At 39.8% G+C, this 25135-nt stretch overlaps 1 protein-coding gene across 15 annotated transcripts in view; it reads right to left on the bottom strand.

Moving 5' to 3' along the window:
• ubr5 (ubiquitin protein ligase E3 component n-recognin 5) overlaps positions 1-20666 on the bottom strand; it is a 44550-nt gene extending 23884 nt beyond the window's left edge. For 8 of the 15 annotated variants that reach the window (XM_047150140.2, XM_047150139.2, XM_047150144.2 and 5 more), the window contains exons 1-14: positions 20399-20666; positions 9219-9263; positions 8951-9032; positions 8772-8848; positions 6909-7028; positions 6053-6329; positions 5710-5869; positions 4905-5069; positions 2921-3132; positions 2192-2308; positions 1355-1465; positions 1083-1237; positions 432-549; positions 17-201 (exon numbers count right to left, since the gene is read on the bottom strand). In XM_047150140.2, the coding sequence (XP_047006096.2) occupies positions 17-201; positions 432-549; positions 1083-1237; positions 1355-1465; positions 2192-2308; positions 2921-3132; positions 4905-5069; positions 5710-5869; positions 6053-6329; positions 6909-7028; positions 8772-8848; positions 8951-9032; positions 9219-9263; positions 20399-20460 (1886 nt within the window). In that variant the 5' untranslated portion in view covers positions 20461-20666. The remainder of the gene's footprint in view (positions 1-16; positions 202-431; positions 550-1082; positions 1238-1354; positions 1466-2191; positions 2309-2920; positions 3133-4904; positions 5070-5709; positions 5870-6052; positions 6330-6908; positions 7029-8771; positions 8849-8950; positions 9033-9218; positions 9264-20398) is intronic. The other 7 variants (XM_047150141.2, XM_053674929.1, XM_047150150.2 and 4 more) reach the window with 4 other exon arrangements.
• Between the last annotated feature and the right edge of the window lie 4469 nt (positions 20667-25135).

Below are 25135 nucleotides of genomic sequence, written 5' to 3'. Positions count from 1 at the left end.
TTGTGAAGGGTCGTACTTGGTCTCCTGGGCCTTGGCGCTCTTCTCCATGTTCTTCAGGCTTTCAGGAGAACGAAGCTGGAAGCGGCAGCTGTCATTCATGTTCCACACGGACTCGAGAAGGACGCCTACCTTGGGGACACCAGCGTTCACTGAGAAGGCCACAGCGCCTGCGTGATAAAGGGGATTGTTCCTCAAACACACCTACAGGGGAAAAACATCACCCATTAATATGCAGAGATGATTATATATAAAAATAAAAATAAAAAAAACACACACACAAATCATCTACATCTATTCGGTTTTACAATTTTGTTTTCAAACCTAATAACATAATTTGCTAAAACTCCATGAGCTGATTAGAGTGTGTAATGCTACTGCTTTAAATCTCTAAATAATTATATATATTATTATATAGAGTTTCTCTCTCATACCTGAGTGCCCACTGTAATGTTGGGAATGGAGGCAATTCCGGCACTGGATTTGGGCTTCTTGTTCTTAGCCCTGGCCTTCTCGAGCATCTTTTTGCGTTGACTGAAAGGCACAACACCCCTGTGGGAAAGAGACAGCAGTTACACAGAGCTCCAGCTCAGATCCCCAAGTGTCTACATTGCCAAACACTGACTAACAAAAAGGAAGGAAAGAAAGGGAAAGGAAGATGTAGCAATGACTATTAATGTGCCATTATTAAACTGTATGCATTTGGGGGAGCATTAATTCGGGGGGGGGGGGGGGGGGGGGGCAAGAAGGAAGTAAGAAAAGGGAAAAAAGTCAAAGAAACAAAGAAAGAAATAAAAAGAGGAAAAATTTTAAAAGAAAAATTAAATAACAGATGAAAGAGTAAGAAAAAGAAAGACAGGAAGAGAAAGGGGGAAAATGAAATGGAAGGAAAGAAGGAAGATGGGGGAAAAATAAGTTAGAAAGAAAGAGAAAGAAAAGAACAAACAAGATACAAATGTTCAAAAAAAAAATACTAAAAGAAAATGAACAAAATGAAAGCAGGTAATACAGAGGGGGGAAAAAAGAATGAACGAAAAAAAGAGAACATAAGGGAGAGAAGGAAGTGAGTGGAGTGAGTGACGTACCACCAGTAAAGGCTGGTCTCGAGCTGAGCGCAGGTGTACAGACAGCAGCAGTGCAGAGACACGATGCGTTCACCCTGCAGCTCTGGGAACGTCTGAGCCCCGTGTTCCAGCTTACACGCTACTGAACTTAGAGTGTCATCCACCCACGTCGCCACCTACACGCGCACAAGACAGCAAAGTACACGCGTTTTCATATGTTAAAAAAACAAAGAGAACCACCTGCATTATGCAACATTTTAATTCTTTCCATCGCTCTGTGTAAAATCTCGGACCTTGTTGGACTCTGTAGCCACCGTCGCCCGAATACTGTTAGCAGACAAGAGCGTGATCTTCTCGTTGTTCAGGCCGAGGAAGGACACGCGAGGGTGATGGATGGAAGGATTCTGGAAAAGAGCGGTGTGTCAGTATCTAAAAGATACACCAGACCTCACTGGCTGTAAACACTCAACATCACCTCAATTACAAATTCTATATATAACTATAATGAAATGTAATACTAGAAACTTCAACATGACATGATGGACATTTACAGCAACACAGCAGAATAAAAGGGGGAGGAGACTTTAAAACGTGGGGGTGGGGTAGGGGATGTCTGGTCTGTGCATGTCGTGTTTGTTAAGACTTTCATTCCACGATAGCAAAATGAAAACAGCGAAACGAACAGTTTGACATGCATTATCTGATTTCAGCTTATGAAATTGATATGATGAAATGATTTGCTGGTTAGGTTCGTTTAAAAAAAATAAATAAATAAAAAATAGACATCTTTTGTAGATTCTTGGGCACTTGTGCTTTTTTTGTGCGTCAGTGGAGAAAATAAATGAAATATATATCAGATGCTTCTAAAAAAACAAAGAACAAAAAAAAAACTATGTTCTAGTTCAGTGAATTTCATCATGGTTTTTGTCTGCCAGATGGCCTTTGGTTGTTTTTAACACCACATCAGTTGTTTAGCTTACTACTGGCCTTATTAGAGCTTGCCAAGTAGCAAAAAAATTAGCAATCTTTCTGTTAGGAAAAAAATAATCTTAATACACTATAACAGTCTTCCTTACTGTTAGCTACAGAGGAATACTTTACGAGTGAAATCTCTGGTGTGGGGCTCTTACTTGAGAGTTTCTGTAAGGTTCTGGTTCGTTCCACTTCCACTGGTAAAGTTCCCCTTTGGAGCTGACGGCCACAAGCTCGGAGAACATCGCCCCGATGCTTACAAACCTCACACTGTCCTGTATGTGCAGAAGAAAGAAAAAAAATTACATTAGGGAGTACTCCCTCATAAGGGATGTCTAAATAAATATGTAGACAACCCATCGTTAATTATTACCCTGACGTGGTGCACGTTATATAATGCTGTAAATGTTATATAACGCTGCAGTGGCAGACAGAGGTAGGAGTGAGCGAGAAAACAAAGGCGACATCCTCATACATGATGCACATCACAATATTTAGCTGTTGTGAAACCATATTAGGAAAAACATATGGACTCGTAGTAAAATTTTCAACATTTACAACCGATAAATGTATTTTTAAAAAATTAATAAATAAATAAATAAAACTCAAGGAGGAGTTTCTATAATTAAACTGCATACATCTATAAATTCTATCGTTTTGAACAAAAAATATTTTAAAATAAATTCAGTTCCTCGTTCTAAAAGCACCGGCACCTGATACACTTTATGATGTTAAGATACGACGATAATCGCATATCAAATCGTATGTCCGTCCAACAAACTTGCTAGACCATAATTAAAGCCGAGCCTCACATCTGAAACGGCGTAAATGCCATCTATTTCAGGTTTCCTCATCATACTGGTAAGTGTAGCAGCTCATGTCCCCACCTTATCAGGCCACCACTGCAGCTCCTCTCCCAGAGAGACGGGGCTCTGCAGAGGGACGCTCTTCTTGTCCAGGTTCGGTTCTCCGTCCCGGCTGGTGGAGCCGCGCTCTGCGTCGAAGGACGCTCCGTCCAGCCACCGCCTCTCGCGGAGCCTCAGCACGGACTCGCGCTCGCGAAGCAGCTCGGAGTCGCGCTCTAAGGGAAGAAGGAGAACTGGTATGCAATAGGGTCACACCAGTGGGATACACATAAGCCACTCTCTGGGAAAGACCCTTGTAATGAAACATTAATAAACTTAGCACTAATTTACTACAGAACACATGATATAAAAAAAAATGTTAAAAATAAAAGAAATATTTTTTTTTTTCCTTTAATCAGGACCGTATTTTCCGGACAATGACGTTTAACGCTTAAAGACTTGCACCACGTTTTATGAATAGATTCTGTTTAACAGTTAGGATCATTTTTAGTGTTAACAGTAAACGGTAATTCACCACAACATCTGTAAGTGCTGGAGTAACACGCCTACTGTAAACAAACTATCAAACGTCGAGTTAGGCTTCTGCAAAAACTCGAATATGTAGAATTGACTTTGCTGTAAAAGTTGCAACACGTTCTAGGGCTAAAGTGCACATCTTATGATCCGGAATATATGGTCAATAAAAAAGATTTAAAAAATAAAAATAAAAGCAGATCTTGAGATGAGATTTCTTTTCCTTTTGCTGCCAAACCTTCACAAATTTTTACTGACACCCCTCAGAAAAAATTTGCACAAATCTTACTGCCTCACTGCGGCCAAAACCACTCACGGGTTTAAGGCCATTTGTTTACATGCTCAATTACCACAATGCTGGTCAAAAACTCAAGGCTAGAATGATAATCCAGCAGACTTTCTAGCTGTACTATGGTAATTCGGTCTTGGCTGGGTGCTGGAGGTGTCCAGTGAAGACTGATGAACATTTCTAGCCATTTCAGGCTGATCTCCCACAGCAGGGCCTTTCTCAGAGGGCTCATTAAGGGAAACGTCTGGGACCATGCAGCGGGGTGGATGACACACACACACACACACACACACACACACACACACACAGACACAATCAAGTGGGCATGTGCTGATAAAGAAAAACAAAAATCGAAACCTCTAACCTTTTTCTAACCTCGAACCCTCATCTGATTTTATACCACAGCGCTGTTTAATTCTCGATTCTGATAAGGTGTCGATTAATTTCTCTGATTGGTTGTAAACCAAATCACAGGTTTATATTATATTGATGGGCTTGTTCTAAGATTTATAGAAAGGGTCTCAGAGGAACAATTTCTCTGCCAGAGCAAAATCTCCAGGTAGCATGAAAAGATGCATTTTTTGTGGCTTATTAACATCAAAAGAGGGGGGAAAAAAGACAAGCAGTCAAGAGAACAACTGTTTTTAAGCTGCTATAACGCAAACTATAAAAAGGCATTAGCTTGTTTTGTGGATGTAATAATAATCACATTAAGTGTTTAAACAGTTCAAATACAGTCTGTCGATCTTTAATAAACGAAATTAAATCGCTGAAAAATTGCAGTGGTATAAAAGAAATAAAACCTCAAGACACGCCTTTATTGGAAACTAATCTGCTTCACATCATGTATGAAGGTTTTATTCTTGTATTTAATAAAATACACCTACTTATCTACCTAAAAACCAACTGCTCCCCTCCCACTCTTACATGATTTAAAAAAGTAATGATAATTACTATAATATAAATAACGTGAAGAATATTACAGTATACTGATTAACTCATCAGCACATGCCTACAGCCGGAATTCCAGGAGTTTTTAAATTTCGAGTTTAAAAGCACACACACACACACACACTCTAGTTTGCCAATTTTGTTTGTTTTTAAAGAAATTCCAATTTCGATCCATTAACGCTCGTGTATACATTTGTGTCATCCCTGATCTTATCTTTAACACCTCGAACGCGCTCGTGTTTCGCCCGTTACCTCGTGAAGAGCCGAGGCGTGACAGCGACGAGCGTCGGAAGGACGGGTAACCGAAGTAGCTGATGTCCTCTGAGAACATGGCGTCGGCGTCGATGATGACGCTGGGGTGTGCCGAGTGGATGTCAGCGTCCAGCAGCGACATCAGGTCTTCTGCAAAAGAGCGTGCTGATTACAGTTTGATTCTAACCCGCCGTCCAACGCACTTCTGGGCAAGATACAAGCTTTTAAGTATATAATGAGTTCCAATCTAGTCCGCCGTTCATACAGTAAATGTGCACATATGTACTTTACCTACTCGCTGCGTAATACATATACGTTTATACAGCACAGTGCTTCTGAATTCTCTATTCTGATTGGTCAGAATAGATATATTGATTCATTTTCTCAAACAGCAGCTCTCACAGCTGCAAGTTAATGAAAGGGTTGGTTATATTAACGCACTTGTTCGGATACGTTATCGTTTCTACAGTAACGACTTGCACGGGGATTTCTGTACTTTCTTATCACGAAAGAGAGGTTTAAAGCTGTTCTTTTACGTTTTCACACGCAGGAAAGTCTTTAGGACAGAGGTCTTCTCAGTAATGTTTCTCAGTAGCATGATGATCCGCATTTTTGTCTCATTAACATCAAGAGAGAAGTTATAGCTTATATAACATAAGTGATGAAATAAAGTAGCTTCCGTAAATTATGTATGTAACTATAAACAGGGAAAAAAATCATTATTATTTTTCCTGTAATAGCATGTCGTATTTTGTTCCCCGTGTATGGCAGTTTAAATACGACAGTGGACACTGAGATGCTTCACCTCCAGGGAGGTAGGACTCGCTGGCTGTGTCATCACCGTCATCCCCGTCCTCGTCGTCTCTACTCAGCAGGTTGTTCACTGCAAGGTTTACATCCAGGTTGGTGCGCTGCAGCTCTCGGATGATGACGCTCCTCGATTTGCCTTGCAGGACCACCTGGGCCTACAAACGATACAAACAAAACACATCAGACCATTGAAGTGTTCGCTTTCAGGTCCAGGTTTATTTCAAGAAGGCTTTTGTGAACGTGAGACAAATAGAAAAGGAGTTTTCTAATTCCGAGTTATCAACGCCACGTGACTGTGTACCTTTTCAATTGCCCATTTGAGTAATGTTGTGGGTTACCTGAGAGATGAGCTCCTCAGGAATGACAGATGCTGGTATGACAGGTTGCGGCTGGCTCCCCAGCAGTCCCGACCCTCTGTCTCTGCCCGTGCGGATCACGCGTGTCTGTCTCCGCGAATCACGCGCTGCAGCGCTTGAGCGGCCAGAAGATGCTCCCCCCCCTCCGCTAGCCCCCCCTCCTCCACCACCACCACTGCCCCCGCCTCCTCCTGTCCCTCCACCGCCGCTACCCCCGCTGCCTCCACCTCCTCCGCCGACTCCTGAACTCCAGCGACTCCTGTACAGAAGTATATATACACATGCTATTAGTCGGGGTGGTGGTCCTCAGCAGACATCTTAATGCTTTTTCCTGATCTTACAAATCCACGTCAAAGGGTTGATCCTTTGCCTCTAGTTGCCAAATGCAGGTTTAGGACCTACTGAGCAATATGTATGACATTTTAGTTATATCTAATGAATTGTATGGGGAAGGGGGAAGTCTGATTCCATGATATACGTTAACAAGATTCAAATCTGTTATAGTACTAAACATTTTTTTTTCCGTCCAGATGTATTTTTTCTAAACACATCTTTCTTATAGTTTTTATTTAAAATAAATAAATAAATAAATAAAATAAATTTAAAAAAAAAAAAAAAAAAAGGCCACCACTGTTCTGGTGGTCTCTAGGAATCATGATGCATTTTTAATTCTCCATCCCCTAAGAGGGCGGTTATAAAAAAAAATTTCCCCCAAATTATGTGTCTGAATTATTTTCATCAGTATTTCAAAGCCTGAAATGACACAAAAGAAACAAAAACAAACAAACCCTCAGGATTTTTCTGCCAGGCTTTTGAATGCCCCCTGCCAGCCACTTACCCAAGGGTGTTGCCTGCCAGTCGGCCCAAAGTGTCAGAACCAGACAGGAACCAGGGTGGATCACTAGTCCTACCTGGCCTGGAGGTCCTTCCTGTCCCTGAGCCACTGCTCAACTTTGAACTGGAAACAAAAGACCGGAGATTACAGTTACAAGAATTGCAGCCCCAACTTTTGGGACTATTGAGTACAGCCTGGTCGTGCCAAGCATTGATGTGTTAATTTCTCTGTCTGAAATAGCGAGTGGAGGAAGAATTCGAGGGCTAACTAGCATGGCAACACCCTTGGATATATGTCAGAACTGGCTGCAAGTCATTAATCAATGTAGAGGTGGGGAAAATGGCTGCTGAGTGCTGGGACAGCAATCTGTGCTTTATAATAGTCAATTTTAGGTTTTTAGAAAAAATAAATAAGTGATGCAATAGCCTGGACTTCTCAATGGAAAACACTGGCTTAAAAAAAAGCATTTCATTATAAAAGAAAAGAAAAGAAGAAAAAAAAAAAAAAAGACAGCAGCATTCTGCAACCCAAAGCAAAGCCATTTCATTCCAGAGCAGCAAAGCAATAACACCATGCACTAAAAAAAAAAAAGTTTCAAAGGATATTTCCTTCTCCCTCATGTCTCCTCCCTAAATCCACTGGCTTTAATGCAGTTATTTAACTTCTCTGTTCACAAACCCTTTATTACCACTATTCTGGAGAAAAACTGCAGCTCCACTGGGACATACAAAGAATTTTAGCAGCGAGTCCATTCCATCACACATTAGTAGGGCTGCAACAACTAATCGATAATGAGAACGTTTTATATTAAGCGCTTCAAGCAAACTCGTGAGTGTATTAACATGGCCTGTCGTGTCAGATGCTGCGACAGATGCGTGTACTGTTTAAAATGTTCCAGACATGCTTTCTTCAGCACAGAACTGACATTTTTACCTTTATAGCCTTAGCTGGAAATGTTAGAAATTCACGCCAGTATTTCAAAGTGACATAAAGCTTCGTCCTGACAGCGAGCGAGTCTCCGTTAAACTTCACTGAATGAGTGCGTCAATCAAACAGCGTGCAATAAAAAGGAAGCGCAATAACTCTGACTAAAATATTCATTTTGATCTAATATGTTGCTCGATGCTATATTCAGCTATACGTAGAAACAAAAGTAATTGTGTTTTTGAGAGAAGTAACTGTAATGGATACAACATATAACATGTAATTGTATAGAAATGTAAGAAGCGTCATACATTTACAGAATAAAGTTACTGTGTTCAAATGAGTGAATGTGTGTGTTACTGCAGAACATTCCACCTCTTACCAGTTAACACTTTTGTTTTTCTTTCTTTTTTTAGCATTTTTAATATACCGATTTAACTTCTGCTTTAAAGCTTGTGGACAATCAGTTTTTTTTTTTTGTTTTTTTTTTAAATATATTATTTTTAAAAATCCTTTACACAATGTATAGCATAGCGCACATAGACACATTTAATATCTCTTTCATTGGCTTCAGTTTGCACAAAGGACGACATCGGGCAGAATGTGAAAATAAAAACTGGCTTTTTGAATCCAACTAACCGATTAATTAAAGAAATAATCGACAGATTAATCGATTATAAAAATCATTAGTTGCAGCCCTACACGTTAGTAATGAAAAGTAATGGTCATCATGCTTACAAGATAACATTACGCATCAGATATTTCAACATCGCCCTAAATCCCACGCTTACACTCAAAAAGCTGACTCCGAAAGCAACAAACTAAAATCAATAATGTCTTTTTTTTTTTTCTTTTTTAATGCATGCAATAGATCTGAATTATCTGCTCGTAAAAGCGTCTGCTCTCTCTACGACTCCTCAGAAAACATGATTAGAGTCTCACCCATCGTTTCCGTCCGGCTTGCCCAGCTCCAGCCGATCTGGCTGCACGGCGAAGCTTATCCTGCAGATCCGGCCATCCTGAAACAGAGCACAGCGTCATTTCCTGCTTCTAAAGCGATTAGTAGGTAAATATCACAGCCTGGGCACAATTTTTTTTTAAAACAAACACAAAAGTGTTACCTCAAGCAGGAAGCCAGCGTGGTTTGGTCCGACTACACACTGTTTAAGCGTGGCCTGTTCCAGCAAGTTAAGCTGTGGATGACTGCAGAAGAGAGAAGGAGATTAGATCATGATAAAAATGAAGTGGTTCTCGCCATGTGTTGTTTTTTTTTTTACTAACAGAAATACAGAACAACTCGGATGCCAATGAGATTAGATAAAGGATGTTCTGTTGAGGCGAGTGCGCCTGTTCAGAGATCCTGTGTGGTGTTATTATCAAACAGCTCACCTGTTACAGTTGTATTTGTTGAGTTTTTCAGACACTTCACGAAGCCTGTAGGGAGAATTAACAGCGTTAATTAGACAACACGTTACAGGATTACAGCATCTTTGACTTTTTTTTTTTTTTAAATCCAAAGTAATGCCGTTGGGAGGGGCGTGTCTAGCAACGCGACAAAGTTGAGAAAAGTTTAACTTCAGGCAAATTTGGATTGCCTTGGTGCAGCGACTACCAATGGGAGTGAAGACAGTAGAGTGCACATGCTCAGTGGCGGCCCGTGCTTGCTAGGAGAAGGAACGAGGATCTGATGGAGCATCCAGAGCTGCCGGACAATTCACCCGGGAAACATGGAGCGAGCACTAGGCCATAAGTGAAGCTAAGGTAATCGGTGCTTGCGCTGCAGATAGATGGCCGCAATGGCAACGAGCACACGCTGCTTCTCCTTCATCTCGTAGGATATGATGCGTATATACACACTGGTGAATGTTGAATTTTAGCGGCAAGAAAACTGGTTTGTCGTCAAAAGTGGAATGCTAGTCCATCCATGTTACTATGGCAACCAGTAGCAGGAACGCCTACTGGCGTCTTCATAGTACAGCAAAAAAAAATAATAATAAGTGCAAGTGTCTTGTTTTTTTTTTTTTAAATAAAAGCTTTGTTGATGTAAACAGACAGGTAAAACAAAGGACATCCAAATTCTAACAAATCTAAACAAATATATAGCTGCAAGCAGCAACTCTGGGGCCAAGCCTGACAGAGGCAAAGTGAGGAGATAAGCAAGCATGATTTTAGCAGTGTCATGATTTTATGACAAACCCTTCAGAAATTAGAAGCAAAACTGTGCATTTTCCACCCCATATCTCGTGACCACTAGATGGCGTGTTTCGAAACTGAGTATGTATGCTTATGTCAGGATGGTTATGCCATATACTAACTTTGGTACGAGTATACTAAACTGTTTGAGATAAAGCCTCATTTCCGTTTTGGCATGCTCTCCATTGGATTCATTCACAGGTTATTTGAGAATGGTTTGGTTTACATTATTATTTTATTAATTTTTCTTAAATAAAAAAAAAAATTTTGCTGGCATGGTCTGAAGATGATCTCTTACGAATTTTGTAAAAATCGGATGAACGGTCTAGGAAGAGCTAGAAAAAGTCTGTTTTTTAGTTAATTCAAAATGGAGGACAGCAAGTTCGGCCGATCACGACCTAAATTGGTATCACTATTCTCGGCTTGAGCCATGGAATCTACACAGACCAGTCTCATGACAATGGGAAAAAGTAATCAAAAGCAATCAGCAGTTTTATTAATTGCATTATAATTTCTGACCACAAGGTGCCGCTGTTCCAGAACAATGCAGGTACCCTCACGTCATGATACCAATGACGGGTACAGTTACAATTCAAAATGATTCAAAATGAACCCCCACGAATGGCCTCATAATTAGAAGCTGCCACCATGTTGCCGTCTCGTCATTGTGCTTGTTACCAGGTGACGTTATTAAAGCAACGGTGCTCACAACATCCAATAAAGGTAAGAGAAACCGAAAAGCATAATTATGATGTTCATGACACAGAAGGTAAGGTGTAAAAGGTTTAAAACACATGATAGTGCCACCCAGTGGCCAAGTTTTCTTTTTAAAACTTTGCACAAACCTCTTAGACCAAGAGTCAAATAGGTCAAACAAAATTCTGATCAGCCATTGCTAACCTTATCTAATAGCTGCTGAAATCTGATTGGTCGATGGTGGCCATGTTTTTCAACATACTTGAACATCCTCATAGACCCTGAAGGCAGCTGAAACAGACAGACCTCACAAACAAGCATGCCACATTCGTTGAAGATATCTTATTTGGTTCAAGAGTTACAGCTATTTACATAAAAGCGGCTACGCCTACTTCCTGTGTAGTTATGGTTAACGTTATGGCCATTTTTCTAAAAAAAATGCGCACAATAACGCCACCATTTGCCCGATCGGGCTGAAACTTTGCGACGCTGTTGTACGATGGGGTACAACCTTCACTCAAAGTCTCAGCTCTCTACGGACTGATGGTTTGGTCTGCACGATCAGTTTAAGGGCAGAGAAATAATAAAACTCCTTACAATTACAATAGGGTTTCAGCCCTTTCGGGGTTAAACACTTAAATATAGCTGCAAGAAGCAATCATCAAGGTTCAAGCCATTTAGGGCCATTAATCATTAAGCTTGTCTATTAGCTGCTGAACATTGATTGACCAATGACGGCCATCATGTGTATTGGACCAATGCTTGCACATTTAGTGCCAATTTCATGTTTTGATCTGTTGCAGCGCCACCAACTGGTCACACTCAGCATTTTTTTTAAATTCTGTCCTCAGTTTAATGCGGAGTTCGCAATATTCAAACAATATTCGAAATTTAATCTGTGTGACCTCAAAACATATTCGGGAGCATTTGTGCAAGTGAAAATTGTTGTGGTGCAACCAGTTTTCATTTCAATAACCAATTAAATTTTATCTTTACATTCTTAACCTTAATGCAGTTACCATTAGCCATCAATCCCAGGGCTTGAAATTCGGCAAAAGGTTTGCACCTAATTTAAACCATTCCTGCAACGCTTGGCTTTATAATGCGGGAAATTCATGCAAAATGTACTATATTCACTTCATCTCGGATGAAATTATCAAATAAAATCAACACGTCAAGCAGTGTGTCTTTCTTTTAGAATTTAACTTCAGTCAGTTGCTGCACAGCCCTCCTGTCTCACGCTGGGTACTACGATCCTGTCGAGCTCAGCATCGGCCTGCTTCATATCGTCGATGCCGTAGTTTGCGTCGAACAGACCTTATTCACACTATCGTGTCTATGTGATGCGCTCTACCATTTAAAGTCGGAATTCATGATCAGCTGTTTGTGAATAGAGTCTCGGCTTCCAAATTATGTTTTTTTTTTTTTAATCATGAAACTCAAACATTAAATGTTGTCGTGATAGTTGTTAGTTGTAGGAGCAGTAATTGTTGTAATAGTCATAGTTGCTTAATTTTCAGTGTGCTCCTAAGTGTTCAAAGTTAGGAGCACCGGTGCTACCAAGTAAAGTAAACTTTGAGCCCTATGGAAGGACTGTCTAGACACTGATCCCAGGAGATTAGCAGTTTCTGAAATACTCAAACCAGCTCATTTGGCACCAACATCCATGCCACGGTCAAAGGGGACTGAGATCACATTTTCCCCCATTCTGGTGTTTGATGTGAACTGAAGACCTGTTTCAGCTTCATTTTATGCACAGCAGAACTTTATTTATTTATTTATTTATTTATTTATTTTAAATAGCCTAGAGTCATTATACCATTGTGGTTCCAATCACCCTTTAACCTTTCAACAACTATTTTTATTTGATTTGGTATAAAAGATGTATTTGAGATAACATTTCTGTAATAGACTGAACATGATTGAGGGATTAGTTTGACGTCTTTGATTAATAGCGCATCACGTGACTCTTCCCAGAGGTTTGGCGGAAACCCAAATGGCACGAGTACTATAAAGAAGGAGGAAAAAGCCCACATGCTGCACTTTCTGTATAGAGGAAAGGAAACGCGATGCCTCAGAAGGCCAAATACCGACATAATGAACGACTTCCCGAGTACTCGACTTGCTCAGGCCAGACCAGAAGGATGATACATTTCTTTTTTGCATCCAAAAGCTTAAAAGGTAGCTTCCTGAATCATCCAAAGCCGGTCTATGAAGTCTGCAGGATTAGTGTTTCCTACAGTCAAGGTTAGCTGTCCAAGGTTGAAAGCAAAAATTAAAAAATTAATTAATTAATTTTTTTAAAAACGAGAACAGTATTGTCCAAGTCCTTCTCTTTGCTCGTTCCTGAACTCCACCACCTGCTAAACAACCTTGGACATGTTCTGAACGTTGCTAAACACACTTTCCCGCTTAAACAGAAGCATTATATTCATTCCATCTCAAATCAGCTTTTGGAAGAATGGTCCTTACTAGCCTTTAAATATAGCAAAGCCACCAATTAGACACTTATCTTTCCGAAAGATCATTTTTTCATAAACCATCAATAACATGCTATTTAATTAATAATCTGTGTCGTTTTTTTTAGTAGTCAGTTCACTAAAAATGCATTTATTCGCTTAAGAGTGATTGCGTTTGACACGCGAGACATTAAATCTGTTATAGAAGCTTGAACATCTCTCATTTAGAGTTAGTGATAAATCTAAATCCAACATGCAGCGTCGAGTGTGGTAGTTCAAGGTAAAAAAAATAAATAAATAAAAGTCTCTTGATGGGTAGATTGAACATTTGGCAGAAACTCGAGCCGGTATTCCCTTGTGAGCCCTCCTTAACCTGAGCGTTTAATTCCCAGTGTTCAGTATTGTCTTTTTCGAGCCACATGGGAGGATCAACCTCCCCCAGTCCTCCTTAAAACACACACAGTGTGAGGAGTCTCCTTGGAAACAGGTCAAAGTGGAGGAGTAACACCTCTGATTAAGCCTCTGAGGACCTGAAGGAGCTCCAGCAACAATGCAGCTCTACATCGCCCCCACACACACACCGGAGGGGAGGAAAGATCAGTCACTAACAAAGCTCCAAACAATGAACCGACCAACACGCGGTTGTGTATGTATTCCTGGGACAATCTGCACTGTTCAGAGATAAGGAACGGTTCTGAGAGGTTATGAGCTGAGCACGCTTTATAACACCACAGCGTTGGTTTGGTGTAGATTACATTTAAACTGCTACTGAGGGAAACAAACATAAGACATTTTACAAAAGTAGCCATGCTGTTAATGTTTATAAAAAATAAACAACATAAAAAGAACACTGCAAGCTTCAGAGTGCAAGCTAAGACTGCTGCGTGTTTCTTGCTCAAAACATGCCGCCTACCTAAACCCAGACAATATCAGACTGTGGGTGAGAACTGTGGCACAATGTTGGCTAAAGCACCTGCAATTATTCTTCTCGGTATTAAAATCACGAGTAATTACCACAGTTAATGCAGTGTAGGTAATGTGATGTCATTAAACATGAACACAATTTGACTGATCACATGTTATTTAAAATAGAATTACAATTATTATTATCATCATCATCATCATCATCATCATCAGACACGCGCTACACATCGAGAGGATCAGATACACCCTATACACTAGGGGTTGTGAAACTTATCACTATATAGTATAATATACACACACGTGTTACGGTACTGTGACCCTCAAAGGGAGAAGAAGAAGTGGATAATGGAGTTAAACACAGTCGCACGTTTCTCTGACGAATACTTTATTTCTTTTATGAGTGTTGTATACCACGAGCCTATAAAACTTTGGAAGAAATACCAGTAGAGCGGTAACCTAAATAATGTTAAAGAACGTAATTTTTTTTTATAAAAACAGCTCGTCCAAATGTATTGCTTCAGCTGTATTTTTATTATATAGCTTTATAATTTGTACTCGTCATAGTGCCCACTCAAGCAGAAACATTAACGTGGCGTGTGATGCGATACTACCGCAGGTGGCACTCCACCACCGGGGTGGCAAACTACCACCGGGTAGTTTGCGGTGGTGCGGTTGTCATGGCTACCGTCACAGCCCTTGGCATGACGGTACAAATTTACACCTGTGATTAAATCTGTTGATCTCTTCGTCACATCAACATCTCCACCTACAGTAATGAATCTTGGGAAATGTAACACTTGGAAACATGACACAGAGAACCGTAACCAGGTATTGGGACTCACAGCAATCGAGATGTGCATTGTAAAATCTTAGAGTATTGCGTTAAAAAAGCACTGATTTATTGGCTACAGTGCACGGAAACGCTTTAATAAAAGCGACATGTAGTCACAATAATCAGAGAACGGCAGCCTAAGGATATGAAAAACCTCTTCACTTTGCAAACCTGCCGTCCCAGATTTATCCGCTCCATCAGCTCTGAATCAGTAGCTGGCATACGAACCCAAACTCTCAACAGACTGAACAGCTGTCCTGTCCTGTGCACTGAAGCAACTCAACAGCTCACGTGTAAGCTTAACACTCGGATGTCACACCAAACCTCACAGCTGCATATGAATGCTGGAAAGCACCTCATTTCCTACGACATCAGTGGCAGAAAATCTCGCCGGCCCCACCTCGCTCGTCTAGGAGAGCGGACGGCTTGCCAAACGCGATTACACACTGACAGAACGATTATTCCTATTCACATCCGAGGGACACTTTGGTCCTTACGGGGGTCTTCTGAAGACTAGAAGGTGGTGTCCAGGGACCAAAAAAAAAAAAAAAAAAAAAAGGCACAGCTGGCACGGAATGGTTGGGATTTGATGAACAAAGCCGAGCCTTAAATTTCTACTTTTGTTGTTCTATAGGATCCGAACACAGCAGATGAAAAAGAAATCTTTTTGAATCCTTTTAATAAGATCTCTACAATCTTTACATCACATCACATCCATAAACCGACCATAACAACCTCAGACCTCAAACTTCCTGAAAGGTCACATGACCCGAGACTGCAGAGTGCACGCCGTCATGAAACTCTGTGTGTGTGTGTGAATGGGGGGGGGGGGGGGGGGGGGGTGTTACGACCAGGTTATCATACCATGAAAATGTCAAAACCCCAGTAACCCTAACTGTTCAGACATGTTTAAAATTAGATTTTACAAGATGACACAAAGGTTTGGTGCAAACGAGTAAAACACTGCATACCGTCTTATTCGGTACAATGTAAAATATCAAATCTCTAACAGTTATTCTGTCTTATGCCCTATTCGGGTTGGGTCAGGTTTTTTTCAGGGGGACGCCTGTAATAAATTATTTTACACGTCTCCTCAGTGATGGAACTCTTGCACCCGGACAGCAAAAAAATGACCACAGGAGCAGCGTGTTTCTAGCGGGTTGCATTTTCTACAAAAGACGTTTGCTTCACACGGCCATACGATCTCGCTCCATTCACAACATGGCGTCAAAGCCGAAGAGATGCTGCTGCTTATTCCAGTTTGGGATGAACCAAAAGCCCCAGCGACGATTTGCAAACACAATGATCACGAAGTATACGAGAAGAATTCATTCCATGATTCAGGAAATAATAATGTTTAATAATGGGGGCAGGGTCACTGGTACACACGCTACGACACTAAATATGGCAAGAAGCAGCAGTCAAACAAACACCACCCCCCCACAATGTGAGGTAACCTCTGCATCACAGACGTGAATCCGAATGAGACAAAAATGATCAGATGACTGCTGAGATCGGCAAGAAACAGTAGGTCATTCAGACTGTATTTTTCTCAGAGGACAAAAAAAAAAAAAAAAAAAAAAAAAAAACCCCAGACATGGCCGACACGGACGAAAATAAACATCAAAGAGGAGCACCTATTAAATAGGAAATTACCCCAGGACCCCAAGTTTAATCCCGCCAAAGATAGGGCATTACAAAAGTTTTTTCGGGGAACGACCTTTCCTTAAAAGTATGAATTGTAGTATGTAGTATGTAGTATATGTAGTATTCTGTATGTACTATGTACATACTCAAGTATGAATTGAGTTGAGTCCAGAAGATTGTGAAATCGCAGCACGAAAATAGAAAAAAAACCCCAAGAAGACAGTAATGACCACCCTGCTGAAAAAAACAACAGAAACCATCACATAAATTCTAATGGTTTCCACTACAAATCATAAGCTAACCATTAAAAATAACCACTAGACATAACATCCATCCATCCATCTTCAACCGCTTACTCCTTTTCAGGTCACGGGGAACCTGGACCCTATCCCAGGGAGCATTGGGCACAAGGCTAGACGTAACATACCACCAATAAATATAAGGCAACGAATAACGAGTATAGTCCCACTGGGGACATTACAATTTCCATTAAAACCAATACCATTCCCATTATAACCATCAAAACCATTACAAATTCTAAGGTTTCTATCGGGGGATTTTTCCAGCAGGGCAACTAGATTAAACACTGACACCATAACAACTCTAGTCCTGAGGGACTGGGTCGAATATCATGTCCGGGTTTTTATTTGTTTGCTTTAATGAATCAGCAAGCGTAACGTTTAAGAGAAATCCTTTCTAAATAAATTAATATACTAATATGTATAATATAATACATAACATACTAATATACATATGTTGAGGATATTCAACATCTCTTCATGTTGAGTTCATACATGCGTTTTTTGCCCCACCGATCCCGCTGTTTCTTTATTTCCTCCGTGCTTGACAAGGTTTCCAGGTGCATTACCAATAACTCAATATCTTTCAAAGCACATATACTGATTCAGCATGTGGCAGCGAGGCTAATGGTGCAAAACATTTTGTAATATTTAACAGTAATTCTACACGGTACATTTTTCACATGCCGGCCCTAAACGGGTCTTCGCCTGAGGTCATAAACCGAGCTTGTATTTTCACAGACAGTCATAAAAAATGAATAAACCAATTCACTGAAGTACAACATAAAACAATCATACGATAATGTACAGAGCTGATGTGGAGACCAGGAACGAGATCCTGCATATCACGTGCTCTCAACCTGCGGGCAAAAACATTTAACACACGGCAAAAGACCTGGCAAAACCATCTGGGAGTTTCCTATGACGAAAGAGATGAGGTTCTTTTCTTAATTTAACGATGACCGAGCGTTGAGCTGTGGTTTTTCAATTAGTTGTTTTATCGCCAACTATATAATGACCATAGCGTTGCTGAATTCTCGATTCTGATTGGCCGTGGGGTGCTGATTAATTTTCCATAACAGCAGCACGGACAGTAGATCTGGCTGCAACAAGCTGCATCTTATTAACTTCGAAAGAAAGAAAGAAGGAAAAAATATGCCAGTGAGGGAATGAAGTCAAGTGATGACAATAAATGGATAAAAAGTATAATGTGTTGGTCATCAATAAATGAACAATTGTAATCGTCAAATCACTGTGGTGAATAGGAAATAAACACTTCGGGACATGATCCTGAATCATAATCAGGTTGATTATACCACAACCCAGTCTGTCTAGTATTTTGCCGTCGCAGAAATGAACACAAAATCAAGCAAACTCTGCAATATTCAGATGAGCTTGCAAATTTTCTAAATTACGGGGAATTTCCGCAGATTTGGGCCAAGACACATAATGTGATGTCATCACAAAGCGGATTCAATCAAAACCCTCTCCAAGTCAGGCGCATCGAACATGAGTACAGCTAAAGGGTCTCATCACTGCGACAGACTGTGCAAAACATTTTCATGCGATTGCAGTTTCGCCAATTCAAGTAGTTTTCCACCAAAAACAAACTCCAAAAATTGTATCACAATTACTTTTTAAAGCCGCAGCAAAATCAAGTAACAATCACAACAAAAAGAAAAAAAACGTTGAAATCCTGCACGGACTGACAACACAACTGAATGCTTGAATCTGATTGGTCCGAAAGATGTGCGTTATTTTCATATAACAGCACAGCTCCTAAAGTAGTTCCAGCTGTAACGTGAGCAACAGGTTAATATTAATGCTCTCGTTCTACTACAGAACTGTTTCTATAGTAACATCAGGTACTCCACATAATCTAAAACTAACAATAAATAGATTTCTTTTCCCAAAAAGCATATTTGTTTTTTCCTTAGAGATTTATTTGACATTTTTTGTAACGAGTCTGTTGTAAGCGATTTGTAACCGTCATGGTGCTGATCAGCACAAGAAATTCTTCAGGACAGAGGAGTTTGTGCTTTCTGGTTTCTCTGGAAAATAAAAAGATGCGTTTTTTAAGCGAGCGAGAGAGAAAGAGAGGGAATAACTTTATCATAAATGAGAAAAGGAACTAAGTGGGCTCTCGGATGCTTCGCGACGTTAAATCTACCTATAAAATGTCTGATGGTTTTTTTAATAAACATTGCAATCGCTGTGTTATAAGAGGAATAACACACTTCAACTGCCCAGTGGCAGTAATGCAAAAATAATGCACCCCAGGGAGGAAACAGTAACTCGCGCTGCCCAAGGCCTCCCCATCACTGATGATGATTTTCCTATAACAGCACACCACCAGGGGTTTTATTCTTTACATAATTTCTATTCTGATAAAATTATGTTACAGTCTAATAATCTGGAATCGTGCAAGCGATGTACCACTGACTGCTGGATTGCTTGATTCCTCAACAAAAAGATTTTCAAAACAGAAAAATTAAACACGTAATATTCCATATCTAGATTTGATATGCAAATACACACTGTAAATCCAATTAATATGCAAATCAATATGCTAATATTTTAATGACGTCACCTGTCGCTTCTGGTGACTTTTTTGCGCGTGAATTTGCTCCTTTCCATTGAAAGAAGAAAAAAAGAGAAAAAAAAAAAAAAAAAAAAAAAAAAAACAGTTGGCAGCTTTAATGTCGTCGGTCATACAAAAATAACTAAAACTAAACACATATAAACCAAAAAATAATATGTACAAAAAGCAAAACGAGCTCTTAAAGACGGCTTCTTAGCCAAGGTTAAGACAAAAGCGACAGGAAAATAACATGGTGGAGTGCGAACCAAATATAAACTCCTCAACCTCAGGGCCATTACATGTCTGTGGTCTGCGCCTATGCTAAGCTAACTAGTTACCTAACCGGCCTCGGTGAATTCAAACTAGCCACGTCAAAACTAGCAACGCACACTTAACGTACTGCCTGTATGTTGTATTTGCGCACTTTTGTGGGGCATGATCACAAAAATTTTAAACATTAGTAACGCTAGGGAGTTTTCTCGCTACTGACAGAACTAGCCGCTAAGCATGCATGGCAACCGCCGAGCGATTTTCTTATTCCCCTATCAAGCTGCATTATTCACGTCAACACCCGGATATAGTCTTAAATCGTGAGACGAACCCGTATTTCTGGATTCTTTGACATTTCCTTATTCGTATAAACTCGTTTAATCGGGGCTCACGTCTTTATTTTTTTCCTTCACCCTCCCCATCCCCCAACCCGCATTGTCCAATCATTCCAGTTAGCTTAGCTAAGCTGCGCGTTTTGCTAGCTGTGTTTAGCAACAGCCGCGGTAACGATTCAGTCCCAACTGCGCCTCCTTTATCAGTCCTAAATTCGCACACATACTCACGTTAATAAACAGCAAAACGCCCAGGCAGATGTGTTTTAGACAGCTTAAGTTATATTTAATCACCACACCCTGGACAAAAAATATTGATTTGTTTGCATAAATTACCTGTCATTGAGCTGGTCCTCAGTCCCGGGTAACGGGTGCACAACGAAGTGGATAGAGGTCATGATTTAAATCCGAAACAACCCCAAAATATGGGAAATTATCTCTCTGAGTGGGTCTTTTAACACTTTACTAAGTCTGGTCGCGTTATTTCGACACAAATTCTGTTCAAACGTAACAAAAATCCAGCGCCGAAACATCCAACAAGCTCCTACAACAATCCACATGCCGCCATCTTAACTCTACCGACTCGAGCTGCTTCGTTATTTTTTTTTCCCCTAGATCGCTCTTCCGGTCCGGAATAGACACGCCTTGATTTGACTCTTCTGCGCTGTGATTGGTCAACTTTCGGTCATCCCGCCCAAACAGGATGCATTTCTGATGATTATTGGACGAAACGTGAAAAACGTTATAAGGAACCGGATTGGATTTTTGCAGGATAATAAAGCTGGGATGAAAAGAAAAACTTGTAAACCATGTGCTTGGATTTTTGTACGTGTATAAAAAAAATAATAATTAACAATATGTTTAATTTGTTAGAGCGAGCTGGTGCATTATGGGTCAGCCGATCAACTTCGGGGCCTGGTTAGCATCCGATCACATCACACCACCTCTTCGTTGAACGTTTTCAATCTATAATAAGGAAATCTTTACACATGTAGCCTTTTCATGACCTACTAAATACTTACTGAATGTTTTAACATTGTTATGTGTTAGCTGGGAACTTGTTTACACTCCTAAACAAAGCTTAAATGCTTGATCCATTATTATTCCATTATGCAGGCATTTTTAATCATAACGTTACAGGTTGGATGTTCGATATTCGTGGATATGTGGAAATTAAGGGACCGTCTCTAAAGTTACATACGACATTGTTAAACACGTTTCTAACTTCAATAGCATTTGAAGGGAATGACTTACAGTCATATAACCCACTGTAAAGTGTTCATCTGGGTGTCAGCAATGATGCACACCTTTTAGATTTTTGATATTTAATAAAATAAACTTAAATCATATGTAAATATTGCCATGTATTTTATTACTGCATGGGCTCATACACAAAATATACCATAATTTAAAGCTCAATAGCATTTGAAGTGAATGATGTACAGTCACACAACTAACTGGAAAGTGTTCATCTAGGTGACAGGTATGACGCAATCTAAAATCTAAATCTAAAAGGTGTGCATTATAACTGACACCTAGATGAACACTTTACAGTTGGTTGTGTGACTGTAAGTCATTCCCTTCAAATGCTATTGAAGTTAGAAACGTGTTTAACAATGTCGTGTGTAACTTTAGAGACGGTCCATTAATTCCCGCATATCTGCGAATATCGAACGTCCAACGTCAAAACAACTTTATTCCAGTAACATACACTAACTGTATGAAGTAGACGTGGACTATGGTGTTCACATGGAAAGGATGCAAATTAGAAAAATATCAAATGTTCCAAGATTAGTTTTTAGTCACAGATTTATTTTTTTGTGTTGCTTGTTTGTGTGAGTGCACATTACAAAAAAGACATCTGTGGCAGGTGTGTGATCGAGGACATTAATGCAAAATGTATTTAAATAAGCTAACAGCCACTCTGAATCCAGGTGATTGCCCAAACCTGTTAGTAAATTCAGAGAATATGATGAATATTGCTTCTGGAAAAGGCTGTACAGTCCATGGAACATCTGTGGTTCTATCAGCATAATGAAACATGATGGATGAATGATATGAATAACACGGATACGCTGGTGTTGATGAGAAGCAGCACTTTCATGGAGCCTTAAAACAGGTGCTTTGGCACGTCTTCACTCCCTGGCTAAAGTCAACAGGTCTGAGATGAGCAATTCAATTTTATTAGTGGGTTATTCCATCTCAAGTGGTCTGATAATTGCAAAGTTAGTTGCTCAGCCATTTTTAATCTTTTGTAAGTGATAATCTCTATGTATTGACATTGCAAAACCACTAGTTTTTTTATTTTTATTTTACTTGGTTTATCTCCAATGGCCATCTTTGTGTCATGACACACAACAAATTTTGGTTATACAGTTGTTTACCTCAATATCTTGGCTCAGCATGGTCCTAGCTCCTCGGAACCAAAACTGATCTTTAGAGCACATTACAATGTACATGGACATATATAAACATTTTGCATATTCTTGTTCCTTAGACTGAGAACATAAGTCCAAATGTAATGCTCAATATTGCTCATAGTTCAGGGTCAATTTATAACGGGAAGGGTTCGAGTCTCAGTGTTAATTTTTTTAGGGGGTACCTCGGCAAGTATCGTATGCACGCAGAACATTTCAGGTTTGAGACTTCTCTTATTTTTATATTTTTTTAACGGGGGAGAGTGCAATTTTTCAATAGTCCTCTAGAATAGTATTCTGCTATACAAATTGTGTGTTTGAGATCGGAGGTAAACTCTACAGTTCAGTGGACCTCGAGCACCAAATTTGAAGAACCAGCCTGATCTATCGTGTTGGTACAGTTGGTATGCGTGAAATGATTTTATCCAAATATGGAATCACAGTGTTCAGTTGGGTGTTTTACAAATGAACAGTGTCATAAACAGAGCTGTGGTGTTATTTCTTCTGTGATAAAAGCAGTAAGTGATTACTGAGCTGTAGTTACGTACTGCTTTTGTCACCGGAGAAACAGCTGTATAACTAAAATTTGTTGTGTGTCATGACACAAACATGGCTGTTGTAGTTAAACTAAGTAAAATATCGTAAATAAATAAAAACTGGTAGTTTTGCAATGTCAATACATAGAGGTAATCACAAAATAATAATAATAAAAATGGTCAAGCAACCACCTTGAGATGGATTGACATTTGTATAATTTGTATATTTAAATTCCTAATGCGCAGGCCAGATGCACCTGCGGTGAGGAAGAACTATCCGAAATAACATGAAGGATATAACTTGAGAGGAACCAAACAAAAAAGGTATTACAATAAACCAGAGGTCATCGATTATATTTGATATGGGGCCAAATTCTTGCAGACCAAATATTATGCCAACAAAACACCTCAATTTAAAACTTAGGAGATTTATTCATTCAGTCGGTCATTTTCGGTTACACCTTGCTCCTGGTCAGGAACCTAGAAGTGGGAACCTGGGGAAGACTGGGCACCATGCACACCACACTTTTACACACTCACTCACACCTAGTGGCAATTTAGAATAGCATCTGTTTTGGGGAGGTGGGAGTAAACCAGAGAGCCAGAAGGATACTGATATTTAGTCACTGAAAAATGTGGCAAAAAAAAGAGTCTAATATAAACACAGTCAAACTCCATCTCTGTCTTTGCGCATTTACTTGAGTAAGATTAAAACGTAATATCCATTAAAACCACTATTACAAGAATGATTTATTTACACAGTGGCTTAGTGGTTAGCACGTTAGCCTCGCACCTCCGGGGTTGGGAGTTTGAATCCCACCTATACCTTGTGTGTGCAGAGTTTGCATGTTCTACCTGTTCTTCGGGGGTTTCCTCCAGGTACTCCGGTTTCCTCCCCCAGTTCATAGACATGCCTTGTAGGCTGAATGTTCGTAGGGTGTGAATGTGTGTGTGATTGTGCCTTGCAATGGGTTGCCATCCCATCCAGGGTGTCCCCTGCTTTGTACCCTGAGTTTCCTGGGATAGGCTCCAGGCTCCCCCATTACCTCATGTAGGATAAGTGGGAAAACATTGCAACTTGACCGTTTGACACAAAACTTGAGCTTGACCAATGCTGCACCACCATGGCTTGATACACACACAAAATCTCTTTGAGTTGCGGTTGATTCTGAAGTGATAATCCCTACTTCCTGCAAAGGATATAAATGGTTGTTTATAACTATTACTGCGTAAGTAATAATGAGAACTTCCTTGCCAACGTTAAACGTAACTATAAAGGATATCAAGTCATTCATGAATAAATAAAATAATTGCCATCATTGACAGATTGCTATGACACAAGATAAATAAAACATTTCGGGATGTGCTGTTATTGGAAAATATCCAACTTCTGGGTGGTAAAAGTAACTCCACTACGCATTGGGTCACATTACACCACACTGTCATTGATTATTTTTATATAACAGCACTTCCTGTAGTGTTTTATTCCTTATTTATTTACTGGTGAACTATCTAGTCAGGGTCTTTTTTTCTATTCAGAATAATAACAGTGCAAAGCATCTTGGGAGCAAACTGTCCACTCAGAATAACTTCAGAATAGATTAAACTAGAGATTTTTTATAACCAATACTGATACCGATTATTTGCATGTTTATGTGCCCGATAACCGATATGCAGAACCGATATTTATTTATTGTTTTACTTCTGTTTTTGACAGAATGATAACTATACCACTGAACTGAACAAACCATTTTATTTATAACAATTTTGTCAATTTCACCTCCTACTTGCATACAAAACAAAACTCTTATTTATTTAGATTATGTGACTCTGTGAGTTTCTCTATTTCTTCGTGCAAAGCTGCTTAAACTACATATCAAGCATTTATGTAACACATCTCATTTGTGCATTAATGGCTGTTATGTTAAATAAAGTTTAGTAATTAAAGCAAAGCAAGTATACAATACCTGTGCACACCGTTGTTGACTCGTCTCCCCTCAGATACTGCAATGGCAGTCCTGCACGCAATTCTCAAAGCGCCCACTAGATGGAGCCATTTATCGGTGGATCCGATATTACAAACCCGATATCCGATTATGGAACAATGCTTCAATATCGGG

Source organism: Ictalurus punctatus, chromosome 23 (assembly GCF_001660625.3).
Source record: "Ictalurus punctatus breed USDA103 chromosome 23, Coco_2.0, whole genome shotgun sequence".
Taxonomy (NCBI): Eukaryota; Metazoa; Chordata; class Actinopteri; order Siluriformes; family Ictaluridae; genus Ictalurus; species Ictalurus punctatus.
The sequence above is the reverse complement of the archived record's forward strand: the minus strand, read 5'-3'. Positions and strand labels throughout refer to the sequence as shown.